The sequence below is a fragment of the Podarcis tiliguerta genome, assembly GCF_965153285.1.
Source record: "Podarcis tiliguerta genome assembly, chromosome: 14".
Lineage (NCBI taxonomy): Eukaryota > Metazoa > Chordata > Lepidosauria > Squamata > Lacertidae > Podarcis > Podarcis tiliguerta.
In genome coordinates, this window is record NC_139547.1 from 41,318,137 (window position 1) to 41,335,176 (window position 17,040).

The window sequence follows — 17,040 nt, forward strand, 5'->3', positions numbered from 1 at the left end:
GAGCAAGCGTAGCCGTGTTTGCAGCTTAGCTTGACGTTACAGCTTAATGCATCATAAAAGCCATGTCTGCAGAGATGTGGGTATGAATTTTGCATGAAAAGCTTGCGTTTCAGGATGACGGCAGCTCTGTTCGGCTAAATGAGCTTTGAAGGATGGGGAATGTGCCTCCTTTGTGCTTGACAGTGAAGCAGTCAAGAGAAAACGGGGATGGAGGCTTTGAGAAGGTCACTGCTTGTGATGGAAAGTGAGGATGGAAGCAGGAATGGAGCAAGAATATTCGCTAAGTAGATTTTACTAGAATCCTTGATAAGATGTGTGAATGTATTGTTTCAGAGGCAAGCAAGGCCTGGTTTTACTAATTTGTTCAACAAAATTTATATATACTGCTTGATTGTAACAAAACCTGTAAGTAATTTACAAGAAATATTAAAACTACCAGCAAAAGCAGCTAAAAACAAGTTGTTAAAAGCATTATATATCTCTGTCTAAAAGCAATATTAAAGCCAGCTACCAACTAAAGAGAGTTTTAAACATGTAAACCTCTACGTGTCTGGATAGTATTGCCCAGGCATAGGCAAACTTGGCCCTCCAGATATTTTGGGACTACAACTCCCGCCATCCCTAGCTAACAGGACCAGTGGTCAGGGATGATGGGAACTGTAGTCTCAAAAACATCTGGAGGACCGAGTTTGCCTAAGCCTGGTATTGTCCAAACACAAATGTTTTAAGCAGAGGCTAAAAAAACAACAACCCACCACAGTATTGTGCAGATGGGGCCAATGTGGCAGCACTGGGGAAGCATCACAGAGCAAACTAAAGCAGAGGAAATCCATCAAGAATGTGCTATTATTGTGCCAATAGCATCTTGCAGAATACACCCACAATAAAACAGCAGTCTGGGGAGAGTGGGAGCTCACGGTTCCCTCACTGAGAGAAGTGAGGTTACAGGGAACCAGGCAGAGGGCCTTCTTGGTAGTGGCGCCCGCCCTGTGGAACGCCCTCCCACCAGATGTCAAGGAAATAAACAACTATCTGACTTTTAGAAGACATCTGAAGGCAGCCCTGTTTAGGGAATTTTTTTTTTTAAAGTTTTTATTTATACAACAAGAAAACCAACCAAACAAAAAACACAAATACGAAATTATACACAAATTACAAAAATAACCATAGACACATAATATTCTTAGCAAACAATAAAACATCTATTGGTCTTAACACTAAAGACCCAACCTCCCATCTATTCCATACTTCAAATTCATATTACTTATTGCCAATACACTTTTTTTTTTACAATTAAACTTAGGGAAGTTTTTAATGTTTGAAGTTTTGTTCTGTTTTTAGTCCTCTGTCGGGAGCTGCCCAGAGTGGCTGGGGAAACCCAGCCAGATAGGCGGGGTAGAAATAAATTATTATTATTATTATTATTATTATTATTATTATTATTATTATTAGATATTTGCACAGGCATTGTGATATTTGGAAGTATACAGCACAAGACATTTGAACCAGAGGAATGTAGCTATAGTCAAGGGAAATTAAAAAACCAAAGCCAGCCCTGGTTATAAATCCCAAATATCTTGCACAAACCACAGCAGAGTAATCTTTCTGGAAGCAACAGGCTTGTTACAAAGACAGTTTGTTGATGATGAGCTGGAAGTTAATCTATGAAGACAACCATTCCTGTTCCTGGCCAATGTGGCCAACCAGGAGCATGCGCAGAAGGGTGCCTTAGCTTTGTGAGGAGTTCCATGACCTCACAAGGCAAGAACACCTGCCTGAAAGAGAACATAATTCACATATAGCTCTTTCCCAAGCCTTTGAGTCTTTTTGTTAATTTAGGGTTGGATTGCCAAGGGCAATGGTAATTCTCTTGAAAAGTTTACAGGATTTGATAATAGCTCATGTTCTTATAAGGGAAGGAATATTGTGGGAGGAGAAGTAGAGCTGGAGGAACATAAGAGAGATATGAGGTTGTTATTATCACGTGAAGCAGAAACAGGAGACCTGTGCTCCTCCAGACCTTGCTGGACTACAGCTCCCTCCATCCCCGACAGTTGGCTAGGCTGGTGGGAGTTGAACAACATCTGAAGGACCATAGACTACCCATCCCTGCTGTGAAGGATGCTGATGTTACATCATCATCATCATCATTTATATACACCCTTCATCCAAAGATCTGGGGTGGTTTACATCAAAAAATACAAAATGAAAACAACAACAAGAAGTCCTGAGTGTGTCCTGAACCCCCTGGTCTACCTAGCGGCAAGTCCTGCTGGTGTATAAAGGTAAAGGTAAAGGGACCCCTGACCATTAGGTCCAGTTGTGACCAACTCTGGGGTTGCAGCGCTCATCTCACTTTATTGGCTAAGGGAGCCAGCGTACAGCTTCCGGGTCATGTGGCCAGCATGACTAAGCCGCTTCTGGCGAACCAGAGCTGCATACAGAAACGCCGGTTACCTTCCCGCTGGAGTGGTACCTATTTATCTACTCGCACTCTGACGTGCTTTCGAACTGCTAGGTTGGCAGGAGCTGGGACTGAAAAACGGGAGCTCACCCCGTCGCGGGGATTCGATCCGCCGATCTTCTGATCGGCAAGTCCTAGGCTCTGTTGTTTAAACCACAGAGCCATCCGCGTCCCTTCTGCTGGTGCATACTGTATGTCAAATCCAAAGTCAGGGAACATAGTCTAGGGTCAATCCAAGTAAGCCAAACCCAAAGTCCATCAGTCAGAAAAAACAGTCCAAAGCCAAAACCAAAGCACAGTCCCATAGAGGTGCCAGAGCATCTAAGCTGAGGTCCATCAACATTTAAGCAGAACAAGCACCTCAGCTCTGCTTCCCGTTTATACCTTGCATCTTGATTGCAGCATCTGGGCTTGACAAGGCATGTGATTCTCACCTGTTCTGAGCCTACTCCACCTGGGCTGTGGGCCCTTGCCTGCCTCAGCCTCCCCAAGCATACTTCCCACTGCTCCCCCTTCCTCAGAGCCCACCTTGTTCATGGAGATGGGGGCCTCTCTGGCCCTGAGTAGGGGTCCTGCTCTTCTGGTCCCTGCACACTGACCCCCATCCCCTTGCCGGCATCTGTCACCCCGTGTGTACTTTCTGAAACCCCAACCTCTCCTTTCCCATCCCTGGCTTGCTCCAGTGGGTCCCAGTCATGGCTGCACCCCTCACTGGGATGCTCTTCTTCCTCTCCATTGTCCTGCCAGTTCAAGACAGTATGCATGGCAGGACTGGTCCTCCATTTGATGGGATGTCCAGTCCAAGGCTCATTTTAAGATAAAGAACTCTTAGGATGGGAGAGCACTTCCTCCCCTGTTTACAGTCAGCACAGGCCAGCTGGTCAGTCTTTACCACTATGGCAAAATGTATTGTATTTCTTATAACTTACAATAATATATCTAAATTTGCATCGGTGCATTCAAGTAATCGTATACAAATCCTGTGCAAATTGGCATTCTCCTTTGTCTGCTTTTTTGGTGATCCACTTTTGGGTGTTGGGTAAGTGGCCAGCCTAGGCATGGTGCAAATAACTAGAAATAAATAAAACAAACTACCTCTGGAGAAATGGGCATGGAATTATACCTGGGCTGGGGACAGTGGTCCTCCAGATGTCTCTCGAATAAATATCACATTGTCCCTTAATATTGGCCGTGCTAGCTGAGGCCAGTGAAAACAGGAGTTGTGTTCTGGTCCAGTTCCAAAGCCTACAGAGAAAGAAGCAAAGCTGGTTGAAGGTTTTTGGACCATGGACAGCTCTGAGTGAGCATCTTTCTCCATCAATGGTTGGGAGCAGACTAAAGCCTTCTATACCCACCTCTTTCTCCAGATTCCTTTTATGCCTCTCTCTCCGCAGAAAGCTCCAAGCAAGCAACTTTCTCCAACAAAGGTGGGGAGCAGATTGAGGCCTCTTATGCCTCTCACTCCAGACTTCCTCCCCACACCTTGAGTAACTTAAGGGCCAGCCCTCTGACCTGAAGACCCCTCCTTTGTTCCATAACCTTTCTGCACTCACAGCTGTCCCTGACTAGTGATGTGTGGTGGGAGACATTGGTTCTTCAGGCTCAGGGGAGGTTGCCTGTGAGAGTCCAAGCTCTGGCTTTTGTGGTCTAGGAAATTCCTATCTAAGTTCTTGTCCAACTGCCTCAGGCGCAATAGTCTTCCTGTCTTCCGCAGTCAGCTCTGAGCCCTTACCCAGACCCAGACCCTCATGTGATGGCCCTGCAGCCTCCAACTCTTTGTCCAGACAGGGTTCACGACATCAACATCTGGAAGGCCACCCATTTCCTATCCCTGGACTAGCCTGTAAGGTGTCTGCTCAAGGGCAGGGTGTGCCATAGCCCCTGTTGTTGAGAGATGGGATTTCAGTGTCTCAACTTGCCTGGGAATGCATTTGGTGTCAGATCCAGTGACGGTTGGCCTCTGTGCATTGTTGAGTTCAAGATTTGTTCCTTGTTTAATTAGTTAGTTGCCAACAAGGGTTCTATGCTGCAGCAAAAATTAATACATTTGAAAAATCTTTGTTTGAGTCTTCTCTATCTTCTTTTTGAAATGTTATTTCTGCATTGGAAATGTCAAGTCTCGGCAAGCCAAGAACAAGTATGAAAAAGAAGGATATCAAAAGAGGGTTTCACGTGGGCAGAAGGAGCACCAAGCAAGCATGGAGGGAAGACAGTGGAGGGTTCTAGACAGGTCAGAGGAGCATCTAGAGGGAGACCAGGAATTGAAGCAATGGGTTCTATGCAGGTCCAAGGAGCATCAAGTGATTGTACAGGGATGGGACGGATGGGTTCTGTGTAGGTCCATGGAAAATCCAATGAACACATGGTAAAGAAAGTGGAGAACATGTTTTTTGTGAAACAAAAAGTGGGTGTTACGGAGAAACCAGGGCAATAAAAAAGAGGGATTTATGATTGGCCCATTTTAACCCCATTTGGAAACTTAACCAAGTATTGTTTTGGTTGAGCAGATGATTGCCAGTTTTGCTGTAAATTGGGGGGAGAGTTGCTGGGCTGCTTGAAGACCCTGCTACAATGGACTCATTTCCATTATTGGAGCTGGACTGGATGTGGGTGGAAATGAAAGAGTGGCATGCAGGGAAGCAGATTCACAAACTTATGTACGCTTTATAGTCAAACGTAGTTTCTTACGTTCCTATTGAATTCATTGGGGCTTTGCCCATATTGTTGTTGTTTTTGTTTAGTTGTGTCCGACTCTTCATGACCCCATGGACCGGAGCAGCCAGGCACTCCTGTTTTCCACTGCCTCCCGTAGTTTGGTCAAACTCATGCTGGTAGCTTCGAGAACACTATCTAACCATCTCGTCCTCTGTCGTCCCCTTCTCCTTGTGCCCTCCATCTTTCCCAACATCAGAGTCTTTTCCAGGGAGTCTTCTCTTCTCATGAGGTGGCCAAAGTATTGGAGCCTCAGCTTCACGATCTGTCCTTCCAGTGAGCACTCAGGGCTGATTTCCTTAAGAATGGATGCGTTTGATCTTCTTGCAGTCCATGGGACTCTCAAGAGTCTCCTCCAGCACCATAATTCAAAAGCATCAATTCTTCGGCGATCAGCCTTCTTTATGGTCCAGCTCTCACTTCCATACATCACTACTGGGAAAACCATAGCTTTTACTATACGGACCTTTGTAGGCAAGGTGATGTCCCCATATCTGCTGCTTAATTGTGTTGGTATAATATATATGGGTTGCCTTTAGGGGAGAGGTGGGCAATTTTTAGGGTTTCCAATTTCTCACAAGTGTTTAAGAGAGTTGGATTTGCCCTCTGTTTTTCTGTAATTTGTATTTTTGTACTTGTTTATACTCTTTTTAAAATGATAAAAACATGAAGCTGGGATTGCAGCCTCTGTAATTAGTTAGCAACAATAGCGATGCAGATTCACTGTGGATAATTTCAAGGACAACCAGAAAAGAGTTTTGTTTCGTTTTGTAGATGAAATGGTTTTCAGGGCAACTTGGGTGATGTTTCTTAGGATCAATCCTGATGAAAAGAAAGGGATGGAATAATTTATTTGGAACATGCTCCATGCTGTTATTTTTCAGAATGCTGCGCAAGGTGGAAGAGAACAAATGGAGAGCACTTAGGTGGTATTTAATAGCTAGCTTTTTCTTTTGAAGCCCTTCCCGGAAAAATCCATATAGTCAATTTGAGTCTAGCGCTTACAAGCTGAAACCTCTTAGATGGTGATGGAGGAGGTCAACAGATGTAATGACAAGGAAGAAAATGCTATTTTCTTGGAAATAAAGAATCACTGAAATAAGCAAGTCCCGTGGACCTGTCAGGAGATTTGCTTTGTAGAATTGGAAAGAAAAAAAAAATCTGGAGTAGGCTATAAGCAATCTTACAGCCTTTGGCCCAATTTTATGCAGCCATTGGCCTAATTAAGAAGAATCAGTGTCCCAATCAGTCCAACATCTGGGTGCCCATTGGGACTGGTGGGGCAGAAGGCCTGGAGGTCCAACAGTAGGTGGCGCCAGAGCCAATGATAGGCAGAGCTAAATCTAGTTTTGTTCCTGACCTTCTCCCTGCTGAGTTCTACAAGAGCAACACTGAGATTAAGGAGGAGGAAGCCAAAAGGCAGTGCAACTCTCTGGAATGGCGGGAATTAAGAAGGTAGGAAGATGGTGGCTAGCTGAGGGCAGACTGAGATTGGTGGGACAGTGCCGCATCAGTCCAAACTGACCAATGTCCACTGTCCCGTTCTCACAGTGGCCAACCAGATGCCCCCTGGGAAGCTCGCAAGCAAGATCTGTACACAGCAGCGCTCTCCCAGCCTGTGGTTTCTAGCAATTAGTACTCAAAAGCCTACTGCCTCTGATAGTGGAGACACAACAAAGCCACTTGACTGACCTTGAGTACTGACCTTGGGTACTATGGAGTGGAGGCTGCTCCTTTAGGGCAAATGGGGCACAGCCCCCAACCACCTCAGTGGCATCAGCAGCCCCCACCTGCCTGCCTTCTTACCTACACCCAGCCCAAGTGTTGGCTATCAGCTGCCTCCTCCTCCTTTTCAGTGTTGCCCTTGTAGAACCCAACAGGGAGGAAGAGGATGGCGACAAAACCAGAAGTTGTTGGCTCTGCCTGTCCACTGGCTCTGGCGCCACCTACTGTTGACCTCCCTGGCTTCCGCCCTATGGCCACCACCCACCACTGGTTCTAAGCGTCTTGGCTGGGGGTGGGTGAGAAGCGCAAGACACCATTTGCTGCTCTGCCTCAATCATCAATATGCCTTGGACCAACCCTTCTTTCTCCTTAAGTCCTTCACTGAAATAAGAGTACAACAAGGCCCATTCTATTTTCTGTAGCCCTGGGGCTTTGTGTTTGTCTCTTTCTCTGTGTTTAAACCAAGCATGAAGTCAAGGAGAGAGTGTCCAAACTCATAATATCTCTGCGCTTGTGAATTATGCGTGCCATTCTGGTACATCATGAGAGCTTGTTGCCATGATGACAGTTTTAATAAATAAATAAAAGGACGGGTGAGGTGTTTACTTGTGACTTCTGTTGATGGCTTCATGGCAGGCTACGTCGGAAGATGGATACACTTAAAGGGCCCCTCTTGAAAGGTTTGTTGATTGTTCCTTTAAAAGATTTGCTACAACTGTATGCGTGTGTGTGTGTGTGTGTGTGTGAGAGAGAGAGAGAGAGACAGAGTGCGCAAGTGTGTGGTTTTACCCCAGGATATGTGGACGATGACTTTTTAAAAGCTTAGCCCTGGCTGTCGTGTCTTCCTGAGTTTCCTTGCTTGAGTTCTGTAATGGATTTTCGAACCTGGGCAGCAAAGAGAAGCATATGGGAAAAGCTAGCTGCTTCGCTGCGTAGAAAGGGAGTTGGTAGCGAAGAGATCTCTTTTTAAACAAATGAACCGTATGGTAACTTGCATTTTTATATTTACTCTCTAACAAAAAACAAAAAAAACCAAGCTAAGTGGGAGGGCTCCTTTAGAAGAAGTATATAAATGTTAATCTTGATGCATCCTTTGGATTTTGTACTTTATCATTTCAAGGTGCTGCCCTCAGGCTTATAAAGTGGGGTTTTCTGTCTCTCTGTCTGTTTGATTTAATAACCTTCTGGTTCCACCATTCTTACATTGTTCATTGCAGCAGGCGGTCCAATAAGGGGCCCTCCGTTAAGTTTACCATGCACCAAAGAAGTTGTGGGGGGAGGAAAGCAAAGTTGTGGTCAGGGCGATTTGGTGCTGGGAAAAGAGGGGGCAAGACAGTGACCTGGGACTGCAAAAAGCCTGTTTTGCAGTGGAAGTTGCTTTGTAAATCAGTCCCCAAAACATTTTTTTTTGGGGGGGGGGGGAATCAGATATGGGGAACGGAGATGATTTGTGTTAGCAATATTTGTGGCATGGTGAATCCAAAGCGATATAAAGCTAGCCCTCTTCTCTTAATGCTAGCAGCTATCTCAGTGTTTTTCCGAGTGCAAATTCTGAAATGCAGAACAGACTTTGCCTTGTGGTAGCACAGAATCCTCAGTGCTGCTGTTGAGGAGCTGATGGACGAGCCAGCAGAGTGCAAAATATTGGGAAGCCTCTATGAAAGTGAGCTCTTGTGGAATCTTTATTTTTGGGGCATTTGAGGATGAGGTGGCATCTAGGCATTTGGGAGGAATGCCTCAGGTATGCATACGGGCCCCGCCTGAAGCAGAAACAGGTGACTCCAAAGTTTCCTTCCACTAACTCTAATATGCTGCCGTCTGCTGTTTCTGAAACATGGTCGATCTTGCTAGTCGGCGATCATTTACTGCTGCTACAGAGGTACAGTTTTTCTTCTACAATTTTCTTTTAAAAAGGTTGGTGCTGCTATGCACCATTTTGTGTTGTTTGTTTGTTTATTGTATCTATATGCTGCCTGCCTGGAAGGAACTAAATACAGTGTACCTGGCTTCCTCCCCCCCCCCCTTTATCTTCACAACAACCCTCTGAGGGTTTATTGAGGTGAGAGATAGTGACTGGTCCAAGTTACTCAGTGAACTTTGTAACCAAGCAGATATTTGTATCTGAGTTCACCCAGATTGCACCCAGTGCTATAACCAATAAACCATACTGGCAGATTTGTGTATCGTGGTTTCAGGTATGTATCTATGCCACAGGCTCAAACTGGATTAATAGTCATTCTAATCTGGGAAATTATTTTTGTCAGAGAAGCTTACCATATGCAAACAGAGTATTGTTCTCGGTACCTTCACCAAATTACAATGCCTAGGATTTATGGGAAGCCATGCCAGTTAAACAGGTACCATTCCTGGTTAAGTTAGTGGTGTGGATGCATCTGGTGACAGGATAGTAGGAATCTGTTGGAATGTTTATGGAGGGCACCGAGTTTGCAGAGAATGAAGAAGACTTGCCTGTTTAAAAGCTCTCTTTTGACAAAGTTGAGCTCAGAAACAGGCTGGAAAAGTTTCTGTGGTTTGGAGCAAATTTGTTCTTCTGCTGAACGGAACACAAACCTTTTGTTCTTTTATTATTGAATTTCCAACACACCTATCACAATACTATTTAAAACTGCAACGTTAAAAACATTTTAAAACCAATTAGTGACAATTTGCATTACAAGTATCACTCATTCATCAGCCAAGGTCATCAGTTGCATCAATTTTATATGTTTGCTCCAGGGTTCTTAATACTCTGTAACTGGTGGCATCAAATTCCATAAGTTCATTTTGTGGACAACTGTGGTCTGTCCTGAGTCTCTTCCAAGGGAGATGTGGAGAGTGACAAGACAAGAACGGGCTTTCTCTGCAGTGGCTCCCTGTTTGTGGAATGCTCTCTCTGAGGAGGTTCGCCTGGCGCCTTCATTATATACCTTTAGGCGCCAGGCAAAAATGATCCTTTTTAAGCAAGCCTTGGGCTGATTGATATCCAAAGCCCTTTTAAAATGTGTTGGAAGGGGGAAGGTTATTGGGTTGTTTTCGTTTTGATTATGTATTTTGTGTTTTCCTATAGTGATTTTATGTTGTAACCGCCCTGAGATGTGGGAGTATAGGGTAGTATACTACTACTACTACTACTACTACTACTACTACTACTTATTATTATTATTACACTGGGTGATCTTGCGTTCTAATAGAATGAGAGGAAGAGAACTCCTCTTTGTCCTCATTCTCCATGCTATGCGTACTCCTAAAAATCTCTGCAATTTAGTTCTCTTCCCCACCTCCTAAAATGGAAATCTCCAAAGGACCTAGCCCACCTGTGAGTCAATATAGTGCCCCAAAGATATTGTTGAACCCCAACTCCAATCAGCCCCAGCCAGGAAGGCCAATGCTCTGGGATGGTGGGAGTCGTACTCAGTAGTAGAGGGGCAAGTTCAAAAGTGCAGGGTCCATTCATGACAGTCACAGCCATCTCCCTTCTAAGATGATGCAACTTTCTGAGTTTATACAACCATTAGGAATGCATTGCAGAGATCATTGCAGACCTCCATGTATTGCCTTGGAGTTAGATCTACTGTTTTCTGTGCATGTGCAAGTGATGTGGAGTGCCCCAATATCGCCTTTTGGAATGACTTGTTGTATTTTCTGTGAAGCACCATTGCAGCTAACAGTGCATGCACACCATTCTCTTGAAACGGAAGCGCTTTGTGCTTTCAGCTTCCCTAAACGCTTGGCTTTGGAGCAGGCATAAAAAGGCTCCTTTTCCATGCTGATTGGGTAGCTCTAAGACGCTCACAGGGACCCTGCTGCAGAAATGGTTGTGGGTGATCAACACCTCACAACCCTGGACTCTGGCAGCACTGACTGTTTTTCAACAACGTATGGAGGCCACTGCTTTTACTGTTGACCTGGCCTCTCCTTGCCCTTTTTTTGTGCATTGTTCCTAGCTCAAAGATAATCTTTTTGAGATGGTTGCACGTATTCCTGCTGACTGGTCCATGAATCACCTGTTTTTCTCGCCGCTCTTACGCCTTTTGGGAAGAAGCCATTAAATCAGGAGACAGTTTTGAGCACCGCACTCCTTTCTTTTTTCTCATGCTACAGCTGATGAGCTAACCATAACTCATTTCCTGTGTCAATACAACCAGCTGATTAAGATGGTAATTAGCCACATGTCTGACACCGAGATCCGAGCTGTTCCCTCCTCCGCACCCTGCTATTTGGTAGACACACTTCCTAAACTGTCTTGTCAGTGCAATACTAGAGGTGAGCAGACTTGGCAGGGACTCTGGCCCAGTGTACGGCACGACAGAACACGGCGATGAGCAATCTGCTTGGGTCTGGAGAGGTTTTTCGCTGGAAAGCTACCGTATTTTTCGCCCTATAAGACACACTTTTTCCCCTCCAAAAATGAAGGGGAAATCTGGGTGCGTCCTATGGGGCGAATGCAGGCTTCGCGGACCTCTCCGCTAGCAGCGGGAGCGCTCCCGCTGCTGGCGGAGAGGTGCCTGCATGCTGAAACCTGCGCGCGCTGAGCTCAGCGCGTCCAGGCTTCGCGGACCTCTCCGCTAGCAGCGGGAGCGCTCCCGCTGCTGGGGGAGAGGTGCCTGCATGCTGAAGCCTGCGCACGCTGAGCTCAGCGCGTCCAGGCTTCGCGGACCTCTCCGCTAGCAGCGGGAGCGCTCCCGCTGCTGGCGGAGAGGTGCCTGCATGCTGAAACCTGCGCGCGCTGAGCTCAGCGTGTCCAGGCTTCGCGGACCTCTCCGCTAGCAGCGGGAGCGCTCCCGCTGCTGGGGGAGAGGTGCCTGCATGCTGAAGCCTGCGCACGCTGAGCTCAGCGCGTCCAGGCTTCGCGGACCTCTCCGCTAGCAGCGGGAGCGCTCCCGCTGCTGGCGGAGAGGTGCCTGCATGCTGAAGCCTGCGCGCGCTGAGCTCAGCACGTCCAGGCTTCGCGGACCTCTCCGCTAGCAGCGGGAGCCAGCACTGGGCTCCCACGGCTTGCAGAGAGCTGCCTGTTTGGGGGCTGGGGTCGGGGGAAGCTCGGGCTTCCCCAACCCCGCGCCTGGGGGGGAAATAATTTTTTTCCTTTATTTCCCCCCAAAAAAACTAGGTGCGCCTTATGGGACGGTGCGTCCTATAGGGCGAAAAATACGGTATCAGTCAAGTCGCTTTGAGTCAGGAATGGAGAGCCCATAGCCCTCCAGATGTTGTTGGACTGTGGGGCTTGGACTCAAGTGTAACTCATTGGTAGAGCATATGCATTGCATGCAGAAGTTCCCACTTTCAGTCCCTGGCATCTCCAGCCAGGGCTGGCAGATACTCCTGCCTGAAACTCTGGAGAACCCCTGCCAGTCGGTGTAAATTCACCTCCCCCATCACTTTTGTTTAGGGGGATGAATAGGGCCCTCCAAAAGGACTGTACACAGGGCCCTGCAGACCATAAATCTGCCACTGTGGTCCTAAGCTAAGTAGCTATTAGGGGGTAGCTTTGTCATCTGTGCCATCCCATACCCTCCAATATTTTTCCAATGAAAATAGGGACGTCCTGTTCCACTATCAACATCATCATTTTATTATTTATACAGTGGTACCTCTGGTTACGAACAGGATCCGTTCTGGAGGCCTGTTCGCAACATGAAAAGAGCACAACCCACAGTGGCGTGTCTGCGCACGCGTGGGTTGCAATTCGCTGCTTCTGTGCATGTGTGTGACGTCATTTTGTGCACATGCGCGAGCGACTAAACCCGGAAGTAACCCTTTCCGGTACTTCTGGGTCGCCGCGGGACGTAACGTGAAAGAACATAACATGAAGCGGACATAACATGAGGTATGACTGTACCCCACTCATCTGATTGTGTTGCCCCAGCCACTCTGGGCAGCTTCCAACATATATAAAACTTTTAAAAACTTCCCTATACAGGGCTGCCTTCAGATGGCTTCTAAAGGTATAGTTTATTATCTCCTTGGCTCAGGGGTTGCATAACTCCATACCCACCAACATTTCTCCAGTGAAAATAAGGACGTCCTAAAGAAAAGCAAGACGTTCTGGGATCAAATCAGAAATCGGGATGGCTTCTGTAAATCCAGGCCTGTCCCTGGAAAATAGGGACACTTGGAGGGTCTGCTTTACTGGGTGGTGATTTGCACTCTATGAAACATTCCACCTGATAATAGGCAGGCCGCCCATGATTTTGTAAAATCTTTACCTCCCTTTCTGTACGCCACAGCTTCCAGCGGAGGATTTTGATCTCACTGTTAATTGACTTTGACTGGGATATGTGCGTGTGTGAAATCCTAGAAAATGTAAATTGGGAGGTAGTGAATGCGATTATTGTGCTTTTCATCAGGGAAGCCAATGTGGTGCTCTTCAGAAATTGTTGGGCTGCATACAACTTTGTCATCCTTGGCCGTGATTGCCTGAGGAATGATGGGAATTGTAGCCCAACACCATCTGGAGGACACAACATTGGTTATCCCAATGTAAAGCATAATAATCAAGGGATTCATTTAAGCATGTGCAGACTGTCTTTCTTTTAGTGCTGAGGAGCCATAGGCAGCCCACAATCATCTGGGATTAGGGGTGATGACTTTCCTATCAAAGCGTATATATCCCAAGCAAGACTGAGCTCTATCACCTACCCTTTATATACACCCCTACCCTTCTTTCCAGGTTTCTAAATTTCCTAGTGATTGTGGAAGGGAGATGGATAGGTTGGGATGATTGAACATTGCCTCTGTCTGCTATTCTGAAGTTCTTCGGCGTTTGTAGGAATAATTCTCTCTCTCACACACACATACAATCCTCTTTTCAGCTCCAACTCTTTCCCCAAACAATGTTTGTCGGTAAAATTTAACAGTTATGTGTACGATGATTTTCAGTTTTGCAGTTCAAAGCAATAGCCCCCCAACGCGACCATTCAGTGTCCCTCTCCTATATGGAAACTCAGCTCTGTAAAAATTCAGAGCTTGTTTTACAGCCGTGCTTGGGGGATTAAGTCCTAATAGCGAAAGCGGTTCTGAAACTGCAAATCTCATTTTTGTACCAAGAGTCTGACAAGAGCAAATATTTACAGGACGTAGCCTCCGTTTTCGATGTGGGATGACGACCGGTGGGGTTAACTGGTATTAAATGGTTTGGGCTGGCAGTTGTGGAGGAGAACAGGTTCTCACTCTTCTTTCTCCCTTGCAGGAAGAATGCAAACAGATCCTGGCTTGGCAGAAATCCAACTCACAATCGGATTCCCACGATGACGAAATTTCTCCTCCGCCCCCAAACCCGGTGGTCAAGGCGCGGCACAGAAGGGGTGGAGTCAGTGCAGAGGTGTACACGGAAGAAGATGCGGTTTCTTATGTCAGGAAGGTAAAGATCTGCGGGATCCTGTTCTTGAGATCAGTGCTATAAATGGCTTATTGACGCACACACAGCAACATTCCCCCACCCCCAAGCTGCGTCAATAAGCTACCGTACCTATCCAGGAATCAAAAGTGATGCTGAGTTGGGAACAGACTAGAACTTCCCCCATTAGCTGGATCTCCAGAGCCATGTTTTCTGCTCTGCCCATAGAACCGTAGAGTTAGAAGGGGTCCCAAGAGTTATCTAGTCCAACCCCCTGCAATGAATATGTAAATTCCTCACACTATGGCTAGCCATAGTGCAAAAGGGCTGCAGTCAGCTGGGGGGCAATACATTAATCTCTACTGGAATAGCTACACATGACCGAGTTCTCTGTGGGGAACGTGGGTCCCATTCACAGCACCCATTCAAATCACTCCTATAGCACTTTAACAGTCATGGCTTCCACATAAAGAATACTGGGAATTGTGGTTTGTTAAGAGAGTTGTTAGGAGACCCCTATTCCCCTCCACATAGCTGAAGGGATGCAGGTGGCACTGTGCTCTAAACCACTGAGCCTCTTGGGCTTGCCGATCAGAAGGTCAGTGGTTCAAATCCCCCCAACGGGGAGAGCTGCCATAGCTCTGTCCCAGCTTCTGCCAACCTATCAGTTCGAAAGCACGCCAGTGCAAGTAGATAAATAGGTACCGCTGTGGCGGGAAGGTAAACAATGCTTCTGTGCGCTCTGGTTTCCGTCACTGTATGCCATTGCGCCAGAGGTGGTTTAGTCATTCTGGCCACATGACCCGGACAGTTTTCTATGGACAAACGCTGGCTCCCTTGGCCTGAAAGCGAGATGAGCGCCGCAACCCCATAAACGCCTTTAACTGGACTTAACCGTCCAGGGGTCCTTTACCTTTACCCTTACCCGCAGAGCTACTGTTCCCAGAGCTCCCTGGGATTGTTTGGGAGGATTGCTTTAAACGTATGGTGGGCTTTCAGCAACACTTGGTGGTGGCAGGTTCCCTGTCTCTGCATGGAAACTAAAAGCCCAGAGAACACCATTGAACAGCAGCATGGCATGAATAGCGAGAGCACGAAAGGAGCCTTCTACCCCTTTCCTCTGCGATCCAAGATGATTAGGCTGTTCACATTGCTAAGTGAGCCCATGCTGAGGTTTCACATGCACATATTGGCACGCACGTAGTTTCAGCCAGGCATGCTGCTGATCAGCTCAACAATTTCATCAGGGCAGAGCGCAGAAAATATACCAGTTCCTCCAGATCACCAACACAGCCACCTCTCATGTCCCAAGTGGCAGCCATCCTATGCAGAAGCGATTGTGTGAATGGGCCCTGAATCTCTTCATCCTTGTTTCTCTTCATGTCAAAACAGTTCCCTGGGCTTCTCTCCCAGGTTTAAATAAAGCCGTGCTGGCAGCCACCCAGTATTTGAGACAGCGAGTTAAATGATTAATGTATCTCACTGCATAAGATGCATTTACAAAAAGTAATATTTTATAAGATACTGCCAGCTGCTTAATTATTTCCTAGTCAGCTGTTCTTAATATCCCCATTTGATGTTCCTTGCAGGGTAATAATGCCTCTCCCTCTCCTGCCCTTTTTTCCTTTGCTGGCACAGTCCAGGTCATAAGGAAAGCCACAGGCTAGCCCAGGGGCTCCCAGCTTCTCCATTAAAATGTGGCTCAAACTTCATTTTACAAAATACATGCACACTTCAGTGCTCAGTACATTGTTACTGGAAAGGGAAGGGGGTGGTTTGGATTATGCCTTTTGGATCCCCAAAAGCCTGTGAATTTACATCTGTAAGATGAGAGTTTGAAGGGGTCAATCCGGTTCCTTTGTAAGATCACAGAACCATAGAATTGTAGAGTTGGAAGGGGCCCTGAGGATCATGTAGTCCAACACCCTGTAATGCAAGAATCTCAACATATGGTCCCCATCCAACTTCCACCAGCTCTAGTTAGAGCATGGATGATGGGAGTTGTAGTTCAGCAGCATCTGGAGGGCCACAGGTCAGGTACCCTTGGGCTATAGACCCCCCTCCTCTAACCACTGCACAACAGGGGCTTTCATCATTGCATCTGATCCTCATTTGAGATGTGAAGTGCATCAGAAATATGAGGACTTTATCTGGGCTTTGATGTTCTCATGCACTGTTATATATGGCTATACAGTGGTACCTCAGGTTAAGAACTTAATTTGTTCTGGAGGTCCATTCTTAACCTGAAACTGTTCTTAACCTGAGGTACCACTTTAGCTAATGGGGCCTCCTGCTGCCACCATACAATTTCTGTTCTCATCCTGAAGCAAAGTTCTTAACCCAAGGTACTACTTCCGGGTTAGTGAAGTCTGTAACCTGAAGTGTCTGTAACCTGAGGTACCACTGTACTGTACTGCTTAGATGTGTTATTTTTAAATGTTTCTTAATTTTTGTTTAGAAAAAGATTATTAGGAATTTAAAACTCAGGAGCATCCCTCATTGTGAGATTGTCCGTGGTGGGGCGTTTGACTGAACCTAGATTGTTGTGTCTCTCTCTTCCTCCTTGCCTAGGTTATTCCCAAGGACTATAAAACCATGACTGCTCTGGCAAAGGCCATCTCCAAGAACGTGCTCTTTGCTCACCTGGATGATAATGAGAGAAGGTAGGATATGATCCTCTGATTTCACCTTATTCACATTTTGGCTATCCATTGCTAGCTGAGTGCCCATCTAGGATTGGCAACAAGAATGGATAATCAAGCTGGGTTTTAGGTTTTAGCTGAGCAGTTGAGCAGCGGTTTATTTC

General features: G+C 46.4%; 1 protein-coding gene across 3 annotated transcripts in view; it reads left to right on the forward strand.

Annotated features, from left to right (window-relative positions):
* Positions 1–17,040, forward strand: part of PRKAR1B (protein kinase cAMP-dependent type I regulatory subunit beta) — a 112,634-nt gene that overhangs the window by 10,513 nt on the left and 85,081 nt on the right. For 2 of the 3 annotated variants that reach the window (XM_083413625.1, XM_083413624.1), the window contains exons 3-4: positions 14,088–14,258; positions 16,806–16,897. In XM_083413625.1, the coding sequence (XP_083269751.1) occupies positions 14,088–14,258; positions 16,806–16,897 (263 nt within the window). Of the gene's footprint in view, positions 1–7,588; positions 7,888–14,087; positions 14,259–16,805; positions 16,898–17,040 lie in introns of those variants that run through there. The other variant, XM_083413626.1, reaches the window with a different exon arrangement.